Raw genomic sequence first — 21,991 nt, 5'->3', positions numbered from 1 at the left:
ATTTAACAGATTTTATACTGGAATTTCTTCCCTGAAATTTTAGGAAGAAATCGGAAACTCAAAGGATGGTTCGAACAAATGGTAAAGGGTGAGACGCTTTACTTATATACCATACAAACGGAAAATCGATTAGCATGCTCATCACTATTACAATGTTTTGTAAAGAATAATAATAAAAAGTCTGATTTCATGCCAGATAATTTACATTGAATTAATTAATCGTAGTTAAAATTGCTGTTTTAGTCAGCATTTAATAAGTTAATCGACTGTATTAAGTAAATTGTACATACCAGTCGAAGGAAGGTTTTTCCAATTTTCGTTGGTTCCTTTGCGTAATACTGAACTCCTTTGATTAGAACGCTGAAATAAAAAAAAAGTGAAAGGGAAATAGTAATTCTTATTTATATATAAAAAAAGTTATGTAAAATTATATGGGTAAAAGAATTCTGAATTCCTGCTACAAAATATACAGCAGATAACTAAATAAAAACTTACAAAATATTCTGAAGATTTTATTTTGGAAACACTATCGCGCGCACGCGACACACACACACACACACACACACACACAAAATAGTGAACAATTTAACCATTCGATTGAACTCTGAACGATCATCATTCAAATAAATAAACCAAGGAATTCGACAGGGATGTCTCCTATCTGCAACTCTATTTAATATACGCTTACATGAAGTAATAATAAAAATGGAATAGAAAAAAATCAAAATCATCAAGATATTAAACTATCCTCAGTGGCGTCTTAACAAGTTTGAGCGCCTTGGGCTGAAAACATTTGGTGCCTTAATCACATTGGATTGAGCAATAATTAAATAATACATATAATTAATTATAAGTATTATTTAATACATATATGGATCAATGGCGCCCCTGAGCTATAGCCCATTTAACTCAAATGGATAAGGAGGTCTTGACTATTCACTAATATGAATTTAAACACCTCTTTTTTTTTTCTTTTGTTTTTTTTTGCTCACGAGAAGATGATAAGCACTGACTGAAAGCAAACATCAGAAATGCACTAGCTACACTAACACCCTCTATTGGAAGTGAAATGAAGAAACAATAAAAGAATTAAACCAAGAACCGGTAATAGACAAAATAAAGAATTACAAACACAGTGTGAAGGAACATGTTAAAATAAAAATAGAAAGATTGTCTAAATAAGTACTTTAATAAAACCCATGTGGAAAAAAGAGGAAGACCAAACTTCTGAGATTGGAAAAGACCATAACAGGCCTAAATCTTTGGAATGCATGATGAGGATGATTTAATTGCGTTTCATTCAAACTAAGTAATTGTCTGGTATTATGGAATGTTGAAAATATGCTGACGCTACCATATTAAATTAATACACAACGATCAAAGTTATTTGAAGAAAAGTGTTTGTTTTCTACTATAATATTTATAAGCATGAAAGGGCCTAAGGCTCCTATTAGAAATTAATTCATATTCTATTTCTCTAAGCTTTAACTGAAATTTTAATTCACATTAAATTCAGCTTGAGAAAGAAGTTGAATTTAATGTGAGTTAAACTTTCATTTAATATTAAAAACCGACGTCAGTGTAATATTAAAAAAAAAAAAAAAAAAGCAGTTCACTTAATCAGCTGTATGACAGAAGAGGTCGCTGCTTTCCCCAGATCTAATTTCAACATAAGTATCAATATTCATAATTCTGTAGATTTATAAATATTACATTTCCCAATACCTTCCTAGTAGTGAACAGGGAAAAAAAATATAGTTACTCTACTGCAAGTGAATTTTTAATTGAATACGGTTACAGCTTTATTCAAATGAAGAAAAATACGTACTTGTTATGAAAGTCGCAGATATCTTTAAAGTTTCCAAATAATATTTCTTTTTTGTTTCGCATTTCGGTAGGTATTCGAGGATTATCCATTTGTCGGTAATAATTATCCACCACATATTGCATATCACGGGCAAAGTCTTCCTCTGTTTCTATAAGCTCTTTGACCACGGCTCTGTAATAAAAATAATAATAAATCGAAAACCGTTTTGTTTTTATTTTGAAAAAAGAACCTGGAGAAAGATTTACACAGTCTTAATATTTAATTCGCGACATTAAATATTCAAAGTTTCAACTTAAATATGTAATGCATAAATGACTTACATTGAAACAATGTACAATTCATCAGAACTTCATCAAAAATTCATAGCATTGCTATACCGTATTAATTTCATCATCTTTATCATCCAATATTTCTCTGTATACTTACTCTCTGTTTGATGCAGTTTCACGTTCTTTAGGGTCGACATATGATTCAATTGCGGTAGTTTTGGTAGCAACAGTTTTCTCCAAGTAACAAGAAGGAACCCAGCCTTCCTTGCTTGCTTCCTCTTCGGAAAATGGTCTCGTCCGTACCAACCACCTGTAAGTGTAAAACATGCATCAGTCACCATACAGCCCTGAATAATCGAATCTTTCTAATACCATGAAAAATTGTATTTATGCATTTTTCTGAAGAATTATCAGAAACTTGAAAGCGATTGCTTACATTACTTATAGTCATTCGATTTTTCCATACAAAGCAAGAAATAACTTACATTTCATGGAACAAAACTCTAATATAAATTTACAATAAATACTCCATTGTAATAGGACTATTCATTTCTCGAACCATTGAATTATTTTGCACATAAAATAGTTAAATTAACCGAATCAAATACTAAATTAATATCCGTGAAATAAACAATATTAAATAAAATATATGCTAATAAACTCTGAAAAATATGTAAAACCAAGAAGGCCTCATACTTCGTTAATATTATTCGTAGCATTTAGAAGTCGTTTGTTATGATTACCTTTTTTGGGTTCATATGAATACTCACGAGGGTTCAGAGAAACCAGAACCACATGGATTGTCGCTCACCCTCATTGAAGAGGACGATACTAAGCCAGATGACAATCAGAAGCGATTTCGTAAGCAATGAAAATTAACCAACTCGTATGTTCCCTGCCAGCTGAGATGTATTTGTTTATACTCGTAAATATATGCGATGTTTATAAAATAACTTGGGGAAATATTTTCTTGAAAAAGTTATTTCTATCATGTCTGTCGGATACGACAGCACATTTTGAGAGTACTTAAAAAGTCCAGAGTTCTAAAGAATCACCACAGCAGACCAGAGTGTAATTAGGGAGGTGAAAAACATATTCAATATAATGTTTAGTCAGCTGTTTTATGACTAAACTCACGCGCATGCAACAATTTCCGGACATATGTAGTGCACACATCAAAAACATATAGCTTTTCTTTGTTTTTCCTTCACTTGGTAACAAGCACTCTAAATGCGGTGATCTGTTAATTAGTTATGTATAATGGAACCTAATTATTAATCCAATAATAGACAGTTTACAAACCCTAGGATAGGAATTATTCTTTTATTAGTGTGATGCTGACATCTTCCGAGGGTTAACTTATATTACATATACTACTGATGTCATTATTTTTTTAAACTCTCATTGAATGATTGCAGATTTCAGTTGCTAGGAGACACTCAAAAAATGCTACATCGATTTATATCTCAAACAACACAATTGAATTAAGATTGAATTGAATTGAATAAATTCAATTCAATCTTAATTCAATTATTCACTAATTATTCTTTTATTAATTTAATTCAATCTTAATTCAATTATTCACTAATTATTCTTTTATTAATTTAATTCAATCTTAATTCAATTATTCACTAATTATTCTTTTATTAATTTAATAAGATTGAATTGAATAAATTCAATTCAATCTTAATTCAATTATTCACTAATTAATTCAATTATTCACTAATTAATTCAATTATTCACTAATTATTCTTTTATTAGTGTGATGCTGACATCTTCCGAGGGTTAACTTATATTACATATACTACTGATGTCATTATTTTTTTAAACTCTCATTGAATGATTGCAGATTTCAGTTGCTAGGAGACACTCAAAAAATGCTACATCGATTTATATCTCAAACAACACAATTGAATTAAGATTGAATTGAATTGAATAAATAACGACAAATATGAGAAATATAAACTTATTAATATTTTCGATTATCAATAAACTCTGAAAACTGGTTGAAAATTAGTAAAAGAAAAACCAACCTCAGGAGGGTAAACATAAAACAAAACGAGAAAAAAAAACTTTTTGATAAAGTAACAAGAATAAGGAAATTGCATACACTGTAATTGTTTTAGATTTTGGAATGTATTTGATAGGGTACCACGTGATAAACTGATCTTTAAGCTGCAACCGATGGGTTTGGATGGAATGGATTGGCAACTGGTCGTTTGATAGATATTAAAGAGTTGTGTATAGAGGGTAAATATCGGGGAAAAGGAAAGTTACTAGTGGAGTCCACAGGGCTCTGTGCCAGGACCACTTTTAACCTTTAATATCAATAATATTGTCATTGAAATTCAAGGCTATATTCAGTTTTTTGCGGATGGCGTGAAGCTGGGGAAGGGGATACCCGATTAATTTTGCTAAATGTGAAGTTTTGAATTTTGGGATCTGCAGATGGGATAATGCATGCTCTATATATGGAAGTGTATACTGGTGGAAGTTGAGGAAGCCAGGATCTTGGGATTATCGTAGATCGAAATTTGAAATTTAAGAGGCATATTGCAAAGGTGATTAAGACAACTCAGAGGATTACTGCAATATTAAGATGAACATTAATCAGCAGAGACAAAATGGTAGTGATTCCATTGTATACGGCCCTGATCAGGCCACCACATCTGGACTACTGTGCTCAGATCTAGTCATCTAGGTTTAGAGGGGATGAAGATACTTTGGAGAGGATGCAAAGGCGGTTGACAAAAATTATTTCAGGACTGTAGAATGTTAGCTATAAAGATAGAATGAAGTCGTGTAATGTGCAGAGTTGGCTGATAGAAGGCCAAGTGGTGATTTAAGACATCTGGGCTCTTGAGAGGTATTTACCGGATGGATACGGAAGAGAGAGATTTTTGAGATAGTAGAAAATAAAGACTGGACAAGAACTAGGGGCCATCCCTGGAAATTGCGCAAGGACGTGGTGAATAAAAGGGTGACAAATATTTTTTTTTTCAATGTGGACAGTGGTGGGTAAGTGGAATGCATTGCCTAAGTGAATTTAAGGGAAGGTATGACAACTGGTTTGGGTGATTTATAGCCGCCCTCGATGAGTCCTTGACTCCCTGTAGGTCTCACATTATTATTATTATTATTATTATTATTATTATTATTATTATTATTATTATTATTATTATTATAAGGACAATCACAAATACAGAACTGTGTGGAATTCTGATCAGAAGGCCAGAACACATAATAACAAAGATGCAAACTGAATTGCAATGATCCAGAAAAAAAAAATAGAGCGACGTATATAATTGCTTAGATGATGGAACTTACAAGGATTAAAGAAATAAATGAAGAAATTCTGGGGTAAATAAAAACCTAAAATAGAAACCTCTCTTCCGCTGTAGTGAGGTAAATAGGAGAAGGACTAAGCAAATAAGTAAGCAATATTATCAATAACTTTCAGTGAATATAAAATATGTATTTACATTTTTTTTTGAATTCCCTCTAGGAATATGTTTTCAGATATGAGAAATACTGGAAACTGACTGACAGCGTATATATAATAGGTCACGGTATTTGCTTTAAGGGGTTCATGACGGAACAAAATCTTTAATAAAAACTAGGTTTAGACATATTCCGAAAACAGCCTTGATAATTTTGCATTGTTTTTGGTTATGCCAAAATATTTTCATACTTTTATGACGAAACAGCGAACCTACACACTTGAATGACCTCCCCAAACAGTGAGTTCCTTCGAAATATCTTGAATTAATTTTGATTTCTTCCTTGTTTACAAAAGAAAGAAGATGTGTCCAAGGTGTTTTTCAGTGTGTATTGCTTTCGCAGGAATATAAAAAGGGAACCGATTTATTTACACCACTGCTGGGTTGAGGACCTGCGATTTTGTTACGTGTTTTCTTCCGTCTCTCTGTAGCACTCTGAAATCTAGAATTACACCACTGCAGCCAAATGCTGCCTTAGTAACAAGAATTAAAGCTCGCACCTTCCAAAAATGATATGAAAACATTTTTAGCAATATCAGATTCTCACGGTCAAGAACCTTCTACGATATCAAAAGCTCGATGCTATCTTTAAGATATACCCGTCTACCACTGATGCCGCTCCTGCCGTTGTCATGGTTACGTGCATTCTCTTCCGTGTAAGAGCAAAGCTAACCGACGGTACAAAGTGTTGCAGGAGAGAGAAAGTTATTTATAGGAACTCATAGCCATCGACCTCATACGCGGCAGGTGACGGAGAAGCTATTTTTGAATACAACCGACTTCTGAGAAGTCTCTCTTGTTGCGATTTTGTTAGTCCCTCTTAGACAACGACTCTTCGGGACTTATGAGGTGCAGATATGTCCTAACGAGTGCGAACATAACCCCCACCCCCGCCCTTCCCCCAAGGAGCGACTCGGAATCAGTGAAAATAAGAATTGTCAGTTTATTCAATGTGCGTGCGTGCGTGCGTGCGTGTATGCGTGTGAAGTTACGTGATTTTACTATGTTGACGTTACATAAACACTGACTGTCAAAAAGCGAGACGTGACTTCTAAATAGACTTTTACAATACCTGCGAGGTTTGCTGGCATCAACGATTTCCACTTCTTGGCCCTCTTTCATCGGTATAGCATCTTTGTCACTTTCCATAGGCCTGAAGTCCATGATAGCCACATAAACCTCGCGAGTCTGCAAAAAATAAAATACAATAAAATAAAAATAAACCAGCTTAGATACGTAACATGTTGGCTTCACTATACGGTGAAGCCCACACTATTTTGATAACAAAATAGTATGAATAGTTTACACTATAAGCCATCTTCACAAATATCATTATATAAAATTTGGAATAATATGAATCGTTTCAAAATGTTCTTTATGCTATTTTTTCTTAGCTCCTTATATAATACAGCAATCGCAACTCACCAAAAGTAAAAAAAAAAAAAAAAAAAAACTAAAGTTCCTAGAATTCTATAGGTTACTAACTTTACCTGAAGTGATGAATATATATACACCGGGTGAAGGTAACCAATCCCATCTGTACCACAGTGGGATTCGAACCTATATCCCTGTTACTGACAAAACATTTTTACCCAGTCCACCGAGGCCAACAATGTGGTAACACGTGAGAAAAAATCACGTGGTCATTGCATATAAATTTTCAGCTTTTATTACATTTTTTAAAAATATATTGCATTACAGGTATTTTGCGTAATCCAACAATTACGAAATCAAGTAACCTTAATCCCCGCGACTAATTTCAACATATACTCGAGAATGTTTTGAAGATTGTATTTGAACAAGATGATCTGCCAAATAGGGAAACAAATTCAATGAAGTCAGTGTAGTTAGTCGCGTGTGTTCTCTGGCCGGTTTTGCCTGGTTTTGGTATGAAACAGAGTTAGCTGAAAGAAAAGGTCAAAAACTACCAACTGCGTATGATACAGGTTAACTCACCTTCATCTCACGTAATGAAAAGAAATTTAAAAAAAAAACATTCTAAGGCTTTCTACACGGGGTTCGAACGTGGTACTTTCTAACCTATTGAAAAACATCGCGTTGCCCTCGAGAACATTCAATATCCAAGAACATTCTTGCATATTGCTACAGTATTAAGCAACTTTATTATTATAAACATAAAACAGACCTCGAACAAATTCAGTACATACTGTATTAGTACAGTAGGATGACAGGAATTTTAAAAGGACTGTTCAAGAGAAAGGAAGTTGGTCGGTTTCCTAGGGAGGTGACAGTGTTTTCCTCTCAAACTCAGGTTGCTTCTATTGCAATGCAGGCAAACTGATAAGAGCGTGTGCACACACACGCATACACTGACAGAAAAAAGAAATAGAATAGACATGGTAAACTGTTCTATCGTTTCCAAAAATTGAACTTGAATATAACAGGTCATGGGGTATAAATGTATAAACGAATATAGGATAGGATAAGATAGGATTCTAAAAGGTATTTTAGAAAGATATTCAATTCATATGTAGTTCTCATATTGCTTCTATATCAAGATCAATTTGCTTTCAAATGATGTAAATCAAGATTTTTACTTAATCAGATCGTAATTCTTCACTTTGAGCATTGGCCACCATCCTCCCCCCCCCCCCCCTCCTTCGACCCAGAAAACAACTCCCAGATAAACTACAGATAATTAGTTTCTCGGCACACAGATCCCTTTAGACAAGTTGAACTACAATGTTATTGGCTGTGATCAAAATTCAGTTACTCAAACTTCCTTTAATTCCAGTTTCTTGCTTTTTGCTAATCAAATTCTATTGCGAAACTCCAGCCCATTTCGGGTCTCTACTTCTTAGACTACACACACATGAGCGAGCGAGCGAGCGCACGCAATTAATTTCTTGTTCGGTGGTCGGTTTGCAGATTGATTATTATTCCAAGAATCAAACAGAGGTTTCCTTTTTCATCCAAAGGGTGGGCTTTGAAATGTTTATTCATATGACATTCATGAGAAGTCAAATAAAATTAAACTCAGTATATTATGAAGGATAACAGTGGAGTTCTACAGTAAAAATCATAAACCTGAGGGTGCGTGTATGCCAGAACACTTCAAATGGATTGCTTGCCAGAAACCTGAAGAAGAGTTTTCTGTTAAGAGAGAAAGAGACGATAAATTATATTATCCTTCCTTGCATCCCGTATCGGTCTTCAAAGAGGCTTTATGTCATTTAATGAATCAGAGTGCGTAATTCTGAAGTGGAAACACAAGTGTACTTATCCAGTGGTTCCTCAAGGCCACAAGAGTTTGGCAAACCATCCTGTTTCCTCGCGAGGAAATTAGGCCACTGCTAATGTCGCCTTTGTCTGAAGAACTGAGGAAAGAAAAGTGGGGGGCTTATTTGTAGCGGCCTATGTGTTGAGCAAGAGTGCCGATGTGATTTTTTTTTTGGAGAAAAATGAAATTATGCGTGAAAATTTATGTGTTTATACTACGAATTTAAAATTCCTTTAAAAATAATGCCAAAAATGAAATCACAGACAGTAAAAAATGTTAGTTATTTGAAATCTGGATCACAAATATTGCTAGAAAGTTTAATGGATATAATTAGCAATAATTGGTATTATTCTATCACAATGATGGTGTATAAGATTTATCTAGCCGTCAATCGACCTACAATACTTAATGCACTATAGGCTTCCTGTTGTAATTACTGCCGAAGTAGCTAAAACTATGAGGCCACTATATCACGTCTGTAAATTGCGTGTGTTTATGACCAGTTTTGTTTGTTTTGCGAGATGAAAAACAAGAGTTTCCAGGAATTTGTTCCCTATGAGACTGGAACTGGTCCGTGGAATTGTCATAAAAAATGAAAACTACATTCTTCAGCAACAAGATCTCCCAGCTTTCTGCATGTGAAGCTATCAAATCAGCTTCAGTGACTGCTATTGTATTATTTCCTACATCTGGAATTCAGTTATCTGAGATTGATATCTTCTAATATTCTTTCCTTCCTTACTTCAGTTAGGATTATCTACGAAAAAATAATATTCCTTAAGACTAACAAAACATCCGTTCCAATTCCTGCGAAAAATATCTCTGAAACCGTATTGAACCTTTTTCAAATTAAAAATTTCAATGACATAACGGCCTTGTTTTAAGAATATTTATTATGAAAAGCAGTTATTTTGAATTTGTAATAATTAAATCAATATACGTAGTAAAAGTTTCTAGGTTATGATATAAAAACGAAATAAGTGCCGGAAAATTCATATATACTCTGTGTGTGTGTGTGTGTGTGTGTGTGTGTGTGTGTGTGTGTGTGTGTGTGTGTGTAAAATATTTTTTTCCCTTTTGGAAACTTCTTAGTTTCGTTTTTCTTCATGTAACGAAACACTGCTCAATTTTTTTGTAAAATCAAAATTTCTGTAAAAAAAGAGGAACATAATCCGTAATTTACTTATGGTTCAAGTTTCCTCATTTTCGTGTGCTTTTTTAAACCATCAGCGGTAATTTATGATGCGATTATCTCTGTAACCAGCCCTGCTACAGACTTATACGACATTCGATACAAGATGACAAAAAAAGACATGGACGGATGGATTTTAATGATCTCTTTACAGAATAGAGTAAAGAAAATGGTGAACTTTACAAATGGATCCGTGTTGGGGGAAAAAAAAAACTGGGTTAACTTACGGATTACATACGGTACTGAACGCTATTTTTAAATCCTCTAGCAATCATAAGATCTGGACTATTTTAAGATTGGACAAACGTCCCACGCCTTTCATCAGCTAGTAAAACATTTTGTTTCATTACGAACCCTGTTAAATCAAGTCGAAAGGCAAGTGAAAGTCTTACACAGACATTCTCTCTCCTAGCTATTTCCCCTGTAAAGGAAGCATATGTCTAACTGGATTAATGACTAAAAACCTTCTTGAAAACGAAATGTATTACAAGTACTTCGCTATCAGAATCCATAATAATATCAAGAGAAATATTATTACAAGCCAAAGCAAGTAAATAAAAAAATTCTGGTTTCTTCATTTTTTTTTCTACCCCGTGAATATTAAATTAATAACACGCGTTTCAACCTTGGTTAGTTGAAGGAGCAATATGTTAACATTTAAGAAACACTCATGTGATCATATCTAGCACATGCAAAAGTTTTCAAGTGGTTTGATCGTTGTAAGAAAGTCTGTTGAAGTTCTGAAGATGATATTAAAATGGATCAGCATTCGATATCTTAACACCAAGCTAACGTGAAAAGTTTAGAAAAAGCAAGGAGGGAGGTCGCAGGGTTTTTAATCTCACAAAGCAGGTATCACACGCAAGTCAAAAACAACACACTGACCTTGGTTGATGCGACCGTAAATCAAAAATAGCCCAACAACCTACCTACTATCGACTCATATAAAACGAATATACCTTTGTTGAGAAAGACCGTACTAGATATTCGATAGCTGCACGAAAAAATATAATAATAATAATAAATAATCTATACACATATATTTTCAACGCATTTATTAAACTTCAAATGAAAACTCTTGCAGTCCTATCATTAGCTTTTCTATGTTCATAGCTACTATGAACTAAAGAATGACATATAAGCAGCCATATATATTAATTGTAATTTAAAACCTCAAATTTACACACACACACACACACACACACGCACGCACGCACGCACACACACACACACACACACACACACACACACACACACACACACACACACACACAAACACACACACACACACACACACACACACACACACACACACACACACACACAGTTCCTCTAATCGGCGAATGGAATTCAACCCATTACTAATAAACGTTACCACCAAGTACCTTTCTGTTCATGTCTTGTAACATTAATTAGTGAATTCTGATATTGTCTCTCAATTTTGAAATTTTTGTGGCATTTAATTTAGCCGTTTAATCCACTTTCGCCATAGATGTGACTGTTTAAATGTAACCAACCTAAGTCCCACTCGTGCCAAGGTATACAGGCGTTAAAATAGCATGTTATTTGATTAGAAATATCTGAATAAGCATTCTTTCAACTATACTAAAAAACTTTATATCTTTCTAAGAAACGATGAATGAGTGATTTAGTATATCCAGAGAGATTTTTTCGAAAAAACTCAGAAAGAAGAATTCTTCCTCAAAGCAGGCAGTCCCAAACAGACAAACTGAGAACATATACAACTGGAAAACAATAGCTACGGAATTAGCTATCACATGGACAATTGTAATCAGTCCAATCCCATTCTGTGGTGATGTTGGTTTTTAGGGTATATTTCGCAATATGTGCAGATACTTAATGGATTATTTCTTTCGTTAGTCTATACGCAAATTATTCATGGCTGGACGGATTTTAATGCAATGTGGTATATGGAACTCCTATATATATATATATATATATATATATATATATATTTAGGAGTTCCACCTCTGTCCAAAAAAAAGAAACCGATCTTTTGATAGAAAATAAAACACAGGCCATAATTGGCCTGTGTTTTATTTGAATAATTATAATTAATTATTCAAATCATTTATTTCAATCAACAATATACTCTCCCTCAGCTTCGATATAGCAATTAATTCGTTAAATGAGTTTTTTTTTATATCGATTTTTGGAACACTGTTCAGGGCCGTGGTTACTGCTGCTTGAACATTTAGAATGTGTCATATCGCTTTCCTTTCATCGGTAAATGAAGTCGGGGAAGATAAAGAAGTCACAGGATGCTAAATCAGGTGAATACAGCGAGTGATCCAACACACAAACTTGGTTTTTGCTCAAAAACTGTCTCACAATGTTCGAACGATGAGATGGTGCATTATTGTGCAAAGTGACTCTGCCTGCATCACGATATTCATGCCGTACGCGACGAATTCTCGCTATCAATCGCTTCAACACTTCGAGATAAAACTCGCCACTGACCGTTTGGCTAGGCGGAATGAATTCTTTGTGGATAATGCCCTTGGAATCGTAGAAACAAATCGGCATTGTCTTTACATTTGACTCCTCCAAGCGACTTTTTTTCAGATGCCCCTCTTCTGGTGGTCTCCACTCAGCGCTCTGGCGCCTTTGTTTCGGGCTCATACTCAAAACACCACTAACGATCGATTCAAGAAAGTTTGAGTCCTTACGAGCGGTCTTATGAGGTCCTTGCAGTGTTCAATTCGATACATTTTTTGGTCATCGGTCAACTTGTGGGGAACAAATCGCGAATTCAATTTACGAAGGCCCTAACTGTCGGTCAAAATGTTGAGCACAATTGATTTTGGAATCCCCAGTTCATCTTCAATCAATCTCACGGACGATTTCGGGTTTTCTTTCATGAAATCACGCACCTTTAGGATGTTAACTTCGCTCAGTCCAGTTTTTGTACGGCCCGGCTTTTCGTCGTCCCCAAGCGTCTCACGACCACTTTGAAATCTCTTAAATCACTCGTAAACTTGAGTACGGGATAAGCATTCATCACTGTATGCTCTTTGAAGCATTTGAAGTGTTTCGGTAAACCTTTTACCAAGTTTAACACAAAAGTCAATCGCAGCTCTCTGTTTGAAACTCATTTTCCGACCGTTCGTCAAAACACAGTCACTCTTGGCACTATAACTCGGCCTATTTTCGAAAAGTGCGGTTGGTTTCTTTTTGGACAGAGGGTATATATATTGCAATGAAATGAGTCGAGCTTTGTCCCTCGCAAGGCCGCTCCTTGATATTAGCCTTATCGTTCAATCCTTGTTTAAACGATCAATGCAACAAATGTCCTTCCACTATTCCATGACTATCCATACATGCCTCCTCTGATTTTTCGTCAGGAGGACATCAGAAAAATACTCATGAAGAATAATTTAATACTAGTAAGGTAAGTGTCTTGGACAAGAGAGTATAGCCATAAAAAACTTACTTCCATAAAAGTATGGAAGTAAGTCTTTATTCAGCCTATCTCCAAAAAGAGTAAAACTCAGCCATGAATATTACTCTTTTTGGAAATAGGCTGAATAAACGCTGAATAAACACCTAATGACCTCTATTCAATGCTCACGAAAGTAATGAGGAAGGTGACCAACATAGATTCCTGCCATTCTCGTTCTAACAGACCTCCTCGCTAATCCCATTCAAGGAAAGATTTGGAGAACTTGTGTGGTCGCTCCTGACATTTCCAAGGCATTTGATTGTGTCGGCATTGCGATCTTCTTGTCAAACTACCATAGAATGGTAATTTGGCAAGAAGATCCGATCCTTTGTAACCGGATTGCCAGGTTCCTCCCTGTTGTTCACCGGTGTCGTGGTGGCTTCCTCTTATCAGATTTCTTTATCAATTCTGGAGAGCCTCCAGAGTTCTCTTATCTCGCCAATGCTCTTCCGCCTATAGATCAGACCTTCAACTTCAAATCCTATCTGTAATTTTGTGGATGATAGTACCATCCATTTTTTCGAGAAATCATATGATGCTCACATCATTCAAGCTTCACTATCTTTCATAACCAGTGTCATAAACACATCTCCTTACCATTCTTGAGTATTCTGAGGATAAGATAACCTAGTGAATTGCAATGTTATCCAAACACAGTCCTGTCTTATTACCCGGAAGAAATATCCTACTTTAATCCTCCTTAATTCTGATAATATTCTAGTTTCCAGTGAAGTTTTCAGTTCATTTTTCTCTTCTTGGTATTAATTTCTTTCTTGCTCGACTCGCAAACGCTATCATTTCCAAACAGGTCCTGGGGGGGTGGGGGGGGGGGGGGGTGGGGGGGGGGGGGGGTGGGGGGGGGGGGGGGTGGGGGGGGGGGGGGGTGGGGGGGGGGGGGGGTGGGGGGGGGGGGGGGTGGGGGGGGGGGGGGGTGGGGGGGGGGGGGGGTGGGGGGGGGGGGGGGTGGGGGGGGGGGGGGGTGGGGGGGGGGGGGGGTGGGGGGGGGGGGGGGTGGGGGGGGGGGGGGGTGGGGGGGGGGGGGGGTGGGGGGGGGGGGGGGTGGGGGGGGGGGGGGGTGGGGGGGGGGGGGGGTGGGGGGGGGGGGGGGTGGGGGGGGGGGGGGGTGGGGGGGGGGGGGGGTGGGGGGGGGGGGGGGTGGGGGGGGGGGGGGGTGGGGGGGGGGGGGGGTGGGGGGGGGGGGGGGTGGGGGGGGGGGGGGGTGGGGGGGGGGGGGGGTGGGGGGGGGGGGGGGTGGGGGGGGGGGGGGGTGGGGGGGGGGGGGGGTGGGGGGGGGGGGGGGTGGGGGGGGGGGAAGTTAAACGTGGGTAAATAGGCTATAAACTTCTCTCTCTGTGTCTCTCGCTAGATAAAGAGATCGGACAGAAATTCAGAAATTACAACTTATATATTTATACAAGATTTAACTTTGGTATCTGAAAATAACTTTAATTGTGTGTATTAACTGGAAGTAAGGAATATAAAATGGACAAATATATGGCGAAAGTGGTTAAATTTTATTACATTATTTTCCTATCTCTCTCCCTCTCTCTCTCTCTCTCTCTCTCTCTCTCTCTCTCTCTCTCTCTCTCTCTCTCTCTCTCTCTCTCTTTAGTTTAGCTACGGTATAAGAGCCAGATGTTAATTGGTTATTAGTATTTACTCAAACATTCCCACTATTACTTTGGTTAGAAAAGAAGAATGTAATGTTAGCTTACGTTACATTTTTGTTGTCGGTAAAACATCGATATTTGAGTATTAGTGAGCACGTGGATTATTAAGAAGCAGAGCACCAACGTCTAGACGCCATCCTCGCTAACCGGCAAGAGAAACAAGACACTTCTGGAGTAAATGCAAGATTTCCACAACTAACCACAAACTAAAGCCACCGTTTCCTGCAGTATTGCTTAAAAGCGAGGTGCAAAGGCGTTACAGCGTGAAAAATTTCGACACGAAATATGTCATGGAATAACGTGGTTTCCAAACCGTTGTACCACAACACACGGTTAACGTACACTTTGCCCCTAAGTTTATGTCACTTGTCACCTGTGCTGTGACGGGAAGTGTCTCTTGCTATAGTCGGCCACGTTGATTGGCTAGCACCACCTGAGAGTACTCACAAATATGGAAAGATTGCAGGCAGACCGCGGGAAGCGGACTTAACGTGTATGGTACATCCTAGCTAGGAGGTAGAGCTACTGCTGTTCCTATTTCTCTCTCTCTCTCTCTCTCTCTCTCTCTCTCACGCACATACCGCATGGCTGATGGGATCTCTGTTCATCAGGGCAAATACACAGGGTAGGGGGGTTAGGAAACGCTCTTCACAGTGGGAGACACTTTAGAATCGGCAACAGGGCTGCAGCCTATATTTAGCACACCCCTGTAAGACCAATTGAATTTTAGGCGGTCAGTCCGCTGTGAAGGAGACGTACTGAACTGAAATGTCTTTGAAGTTATATAACAGGCCATGAGTTGCGCATTTATGCGGTTTATATAAGCGAGAAAGAGAGAGAGAGAGAGAGAGATGAGAGAGAGAAGAGAGAGAGAGAGAGAGAGAGAGAGAGAAGTAAACAAGGTATAAAAGAGAAATGATAAAGGCAAAAACTATGGGAGAAAGAATAGCAACAATGCCAATCTCATGGCTGCCATTTTGAGGTTAAATTAAATTTTACTAAAATTTCAATTTCATAAAAATAAATTAACTAAATAAATAAAAATTGGAATGCTCATTTTGCCAAGTAATATTTACTAATTGTACTAATCTGGAGGGTATTCCAATGAGCAGATATTCAGATGACATTTTGATTTTTAGCAATAATAATCCTTTTACAAAGAAATATTCTAATAATGAATCTGTTAACTGTGTGCACGTTTTCTAATGATAATAATATTAATAATCCCATATTCCTATTTACATTCAACAGCGTGAAATTTACATACGACTATTACATCAGCAGCACATGAAAGTCTAGGGACACATAAAAACACGATAAAAATAATAATAAAATTACATATATGGGATATTGAAATAAAAACAATAACTAAAATAAAAAGCTGACCTTTAAAAGATAGTTAAGTAGCAAAAATCAAGAAGATGAAATTAAATAGATAAAAAACGAGCAATAGTCAAAAGAGAAACTAGAAAGAGATACAGAGAAAGCTGGAAAAATTGTATCATACCTGGAAAACGATATATACAAAATAAGATCCAATGCCTATAAAATACCAAAGCACATGAATGCAGATATAAAATAAAAATGGTAAATCAGCAGGAAAAGATGAGATAAACTCCGAACTGTATAAATTTTCTGCCAAAAAATTTTATCAGAGATTATTAACATTTTTAACGAAAATATATACAAATGGACAAATAACAATGTAATGGAATAAAAGTATAGTAATACCTAAAAAAAAGGAATAAAAGAAATCCTGCTACTTAAGAGGTATCAGTTTATTGAATACATGCTACAAAATACATAATAGAATAGTTAATGAAAAATTGAAAATATAAAGTGAAAAAAATATTATTAGAATGTCAAAATGGATTTAGAAAAGGACACTCTACAGGATGCAAAGAGAAAAAAAAAGAGAATTTATTTAGAAACTCACTTTTTGTTTGTAGATTATGAAAAAGCATTTGATAAAGTAAAAAGACATGCATTGATATATTTACAAAGAATAAATATGATAAAGAGCCAAGAGGCTATTTTTCTGGCGGCGTAAATTAAGTTAAGGGGATAATAAATCCGTCATTATTTTAAAGTCGGATACGAAAACTCGGAAATCGAAATCTAAGAGTTTCATGCCGAAGAACTATCGGCGAGTCCAAGCGTAAATCAACACCTGGGTAGTACAACACTAGGGCAACTAGTGTTGTACTACCCAGTTGTTGCCCTAGTGTTATACTACCCAGGTGTTGACTTATGCTTGGACTCGCCGATAGTTCTTCAGCATGAAATTCTTAGATTTCGATCTCCGAGTTTCGTATCCGGCTTTAAAATAATGAGGGATTTATTATCCCCTTAACTTAAAGAATAAATATACCTAATGTTTACTACGGGAAAGATTGAATATATACAAAGATAATGAAATAAAAATAAAAATAAATGTCTGAAAAGCAAGCTATAAACCAAGGTGTAGGACATGGTTGACCTCTTCCTCCAACATTTTTTAATATTTATATCAATTAAATATTAATACAGTGGAACACTTTAAGTAATCTAGGTATAGAAACTTCCCGGAATAATAAAATAAATGCGCTATTATTTGCAGATGATTTGGTAATAATATCAGATAAGGAAGACAATTTACAAAGAGTAATATATAATTTAAACATTATAGCAGAACAGTTTGGAATGCAAATATCTATAGATAAAACTAAAACAGTAGCGTTTTATGCACAAACTCCAGTTAGAAGGTAAAGTAGTTATTAATAATAAAATAATGGATAAAAAAACAGATAAAATTTTCAATTATCTTTCAATTATACAGATTATAGGTATAATAAATAGAACGTTCAATCCGAATATTGTATAAATAGAAATACGCTTAAAAATATACATTTTTGCAGTACCTGCAGTATTATATGGCAGAGAAATTTGGGCAATAAATAAGATAAACAAAGAAGAAAATAAGTGAAATGTGATTCATGAGAAGAAATGCAAAATACACATTATTAAACAAAAAAAAAAACGAATGAAGATATTTTAAAAGAAACTAAAAATAAAATGAATAGAAGAAAAATGAGACAAATACAAACAAAATTTGATAAAATACAGCCAACTGAATGGTTGGCCATGTTCTATCCAATATTGTTCTAAACCAAATGGCCAACATCCGATATCCTAAACAATTAATAAAATATGAACTAATTGGGGAGAGAAAGCCGGATAAACCTCAACAGAGGATATTCGATTGAAAATGAGACCGGAACAGATCAATATGGTCTATATCCGTATTTAGGGTAACAATACTGATGATAAATTAATAATTCTGATTATAAATAAAATTCATGTTTAAATCTAAAAAATCGTTTTCGTTTAGAATAATGTGTTTAATGTTAATTGTAATGACGATTTGATGATTCTTTACAATTCTAAATATATTAAAATACTTAATAAATAATAAATTTCGACTTTGGAAATCGGTTTGGTTTGATTTACACATGCTCCTATTGGATATCATCAATTACAGATGATAAAATGCATATCACTTACATCGATATGCATTTCCTTTGATTAAAGAAAATGAAATCTAGATAATATTAGATATACATCAATGTTTAGTTCCATTGCTAGAAGTTAGTTCATTAAGAATAATTAAATACAGTATTATAATTATATACGAAATGAAACGAACAGAAAAAGAAAGAAATATTTTTCACTATAACGCAGAAATTTTATAAGCAATTTCTTATGAAAAAACTAAAACTTTACTTATGAAAAAACTTTAAAAATTAATAGAAGGTTTCAAAAATACGTTCTTATTTCTTGTGATACTGTACAAGAAAATGAGTTTATTGGGAGAAAGAATGAAACCGCATGACTTTTTGTTATTAATATAAAGCTAGTGTATATAGACAGATAAAATATATTTAAAGGCTTTTTCCATTATAAAGAATTTTGGGATTTTTGCGTTGAGTTATTAATGACAACCATCGATCTCATTTGTCATTATCCAGTGAAACGCAAAACATACAAATAAAGCCAGTTGCGAAAAAAGAGCTGAAGCAGGTTCCATTAGAACCTGCTTCAGCTCAATGGTTTCACCATCAAATTCCCATTATGATTCGATAACCCATATATAATAAACTGAGGATAAAAATTGCTAGTAGTGATATTTTTTAGAATATTCGATGATTACCGCACTGCTTTATTTATCGAAGCGCGTCTTACTGTTGAAAGACACTTCACCGTTTCTTGTTCCTTTTTTGTCACCCTTGGTAAACAAAGGCGTATTCGTGTCTGTCAGACTGAAGTGGACTCCAACTTGTTCCTTACAGATAACGTGACGCTTTAAGAATGTCTAGAACGTTTTGTCTAAAGGCTCTTTGTTTGTTCAACCCTAACCTGGTAGCCACAATCGGAAAGTGAGTCACTTAGTAGTTTGGATCCTCTCTTTTGTGCCTACATTCTTAAGTAACCATCTAAAGCTCTTCTGTGTAAGGATGACTTTGCTTTACACTGAAGGGGAATAGAGATTCTCAGTCCCCGTATTTCTTCAAATTGTATTCAATTAATTTCTCGTAATTATAATTGCTGTTTATCATTGAGTCTTTTTACATAGTCTAGCGAGCCTAATCATTATATAACAAAACTTCTCTACTTGATATTGGATATTTCAATTCTAGTGTCAGAATGAACAGACATATGAGATTTTGATAAATATTACGAGACTGTTAACAAGGTTTTTGAAGGGAAATGATAATAGTATAATTAACGAACAACATAAACCCTATAGTATGTTAGTTGTAAACTCACCATATAATTTTTGTAACGAGGTACACTTTTCCATAAACTAATATTATAAAATAGATGGCAACATATAACTGGTATTAATTCTTTTTCACATAGCCTTATGACTTTTAATGATGGTATCACCTATGAAAAGCTGTAAACAAATCCTACATTAGCATCCTGAGAAGTAAACATACGACAATCTAAGACTGATAAACAATCTCCGATTCACACACACACACACACACAAAAATCTGCTAACGCGTTTTTATTCCCGTTTATAGGGAGTAGGCGAGGCATTTAGCCCTATCTAACTTTTGGAGACTGAGTGGATAGTTCAATCTCCACTGGTACTCAATCAGAGATAGCTGGCCCAAGGCTATCACTAATTGAGCGGAACGCAGTCAAGAGAGACGGCTCAACAAGTGCCGCCATCTCGTGGTCCCTAATCCTAACCCTCGTATTTAATGTCTGAAATAATGTGGGTTCTACGGTCGATTTTCTTGAGTTTACGGGACGAAAATCCCGAGTTTCCGGGAGAAAAAAAACCACTAGCCCGTGCCGGAGATCGACTAACTCGGGAACCGGTCGAAAAAAAGGCTCAGAAAAATTTCTTTTAGTCGCCGACTAGATTCGAAAACCAAAGTCTTCCTTCGTGCGGTCAAGTGCCGTGGTATGCAACCGCCACATCCATTGAGCTACACAGGCATATCCGATTCACACGACGAAGGAAATCAACTACTACATAAAAACATTTACAAATATGTTCTACGCAGGGATTCGAACCACACTCTGTAGGAGAGAAAGCGAAGATGCTAATTTTGTTTCACGAAACGTAAAGGATATCTCTTGGGAAGAATATGGATGCGACTATGCAGTATGCAAATTTTAAGGTCTATAACGATTTGTTCGAAATTAGTTTCGATATCTTGCATGCCGTGCTAAGAGTACAAAGTTCAAGTGACCCCGAATTAATCAGATTATCCTTCCTTTTTTCAGAATGACAAGATAGTCGGATATCATTTGGGGTCCAGTCAATGTTTGTAAGTGTTGTTGAGCAGCAATTTCACAGTTGGCAAAACGCTAAAGGAATATCGAAATTCATAAGCCACAATGAATATAAGAAATGAATGAAATACCGAATGGCATGATCCAATGCTCCTTGAGAAATCTGGTTATCTCATCTCTTCGCCAGACACTGGATTTTGTGTTTGGAGATGCCCAGCAACAAGCAATCCCCAAATGTTTCCTTCACAAAATACATGAAACTACATTCCATGAATTTTCGCACAAAAACTGAAGCGTACAGGTCTAGGGTATCAGCAAGGAATACGAACTATCGAGTAACGTGGACCAAAATAGAGAAACCCTGAACCATGGGGAAATGGAAATCAGTCCTGAATAAATTTAATAGATACGTTGAGATATCGATCATACCTTTGTAATGCGTCTTATCTGTTAGTGTATTCCCACAGTATAACAGAGTTGCTTATTGTGATAAGGAAGCAACTAGTCTGGTAGCGGTTATGCAAAGAATCGTGGCCACTAGGTTCTACCATAGATATTCTGTACGCTTATGCGTGTCTTAAATTTCTCAAATTTACGGTATCATCCCTAAAGAGATACCATCAGAACATTACAGGATAGCACAGTGATCGAAACTAAATCTGACAGAGCATCTCTTGGATGAAATGAAATGCAGAATTGGGACGAGGACATGAAACCATTTCTGAAACTTAAGCAGAGATGGAGCTCTGTTCGGTTTAGTTGGAATTGGCCGAAACATGTAAGCCTACGAGGGCAATATGTTGTGACTAGTTTTTTGTTCTTTTTGTTTTTTAAATCAGAATTCCATCCACGAAATCTTAGAAACATAACATATGAGTATAACGGTGGCATGGACGGCTGAAAGTTAGATAACCTGGGGATCCTGCTCTGAAAACCAAACACGGAACATTTTGATCCTCTAGGTTTAATAGCGGGATAATGGTCTCACAGAAGCAAAGAAAATTAGACATTCACAAATATCCATACCAAGTGAGATTC

General features: G+C 36.0%; 1 protein-coding gene across 1 annotated transcript in view; it reads right to left on the bottom strand.

Moving 5' to 3' along the window:
- LOC150105008 (protein Obscurin-like) overlaps positions 1-21,991 on the bottom strand; it is a 790,953-nt gene that overhangs the window by 637,622 nt on the left and 131,340 nt on the right. The window contains exons 11-14 of the mRNA XM_090395103.1: positions 6,670-6,785; positions 2,255-2,407; positions 1,829-1,999; positions 291-360 (exon numbers count right to left, since the gene is read on the bottom strand). Coding sequence (XP_090251229.1) covers positions 291-360; positions 1,829-1,999; positions 2,255-2,407; positions 6,670-6,785 — 510 coding nt within the window. The remainder of the gene's footprint in view (positions 1-290; positions 361-1,828; positions 2,000-2,254; positions 2,408-6,669; positions 6,786-21,991) is intronic.

The sequence above is a fragment of the Typopeltis vanoorti genome, chromosome 7, assembly GCF_054136105.1.
Source record: "Typopeltis vanoorti isolate ZY-2024b chromosome 7, IOZ_Tvanoo_1.0, whole genome shotgun sequence".
Taxonomy (NCBI): Eukaryota; Metazoa; Arthropoda; class Arachnida; order Uropygi; family Thelyphonidae; genus Typopeltis; species Typopeltis vanoorti.
The sequence above is the reverse complement of the archived record's forward strand: the minus strand, read 5'-3'. Positions and strand labels throughout refer to the sequence as shown.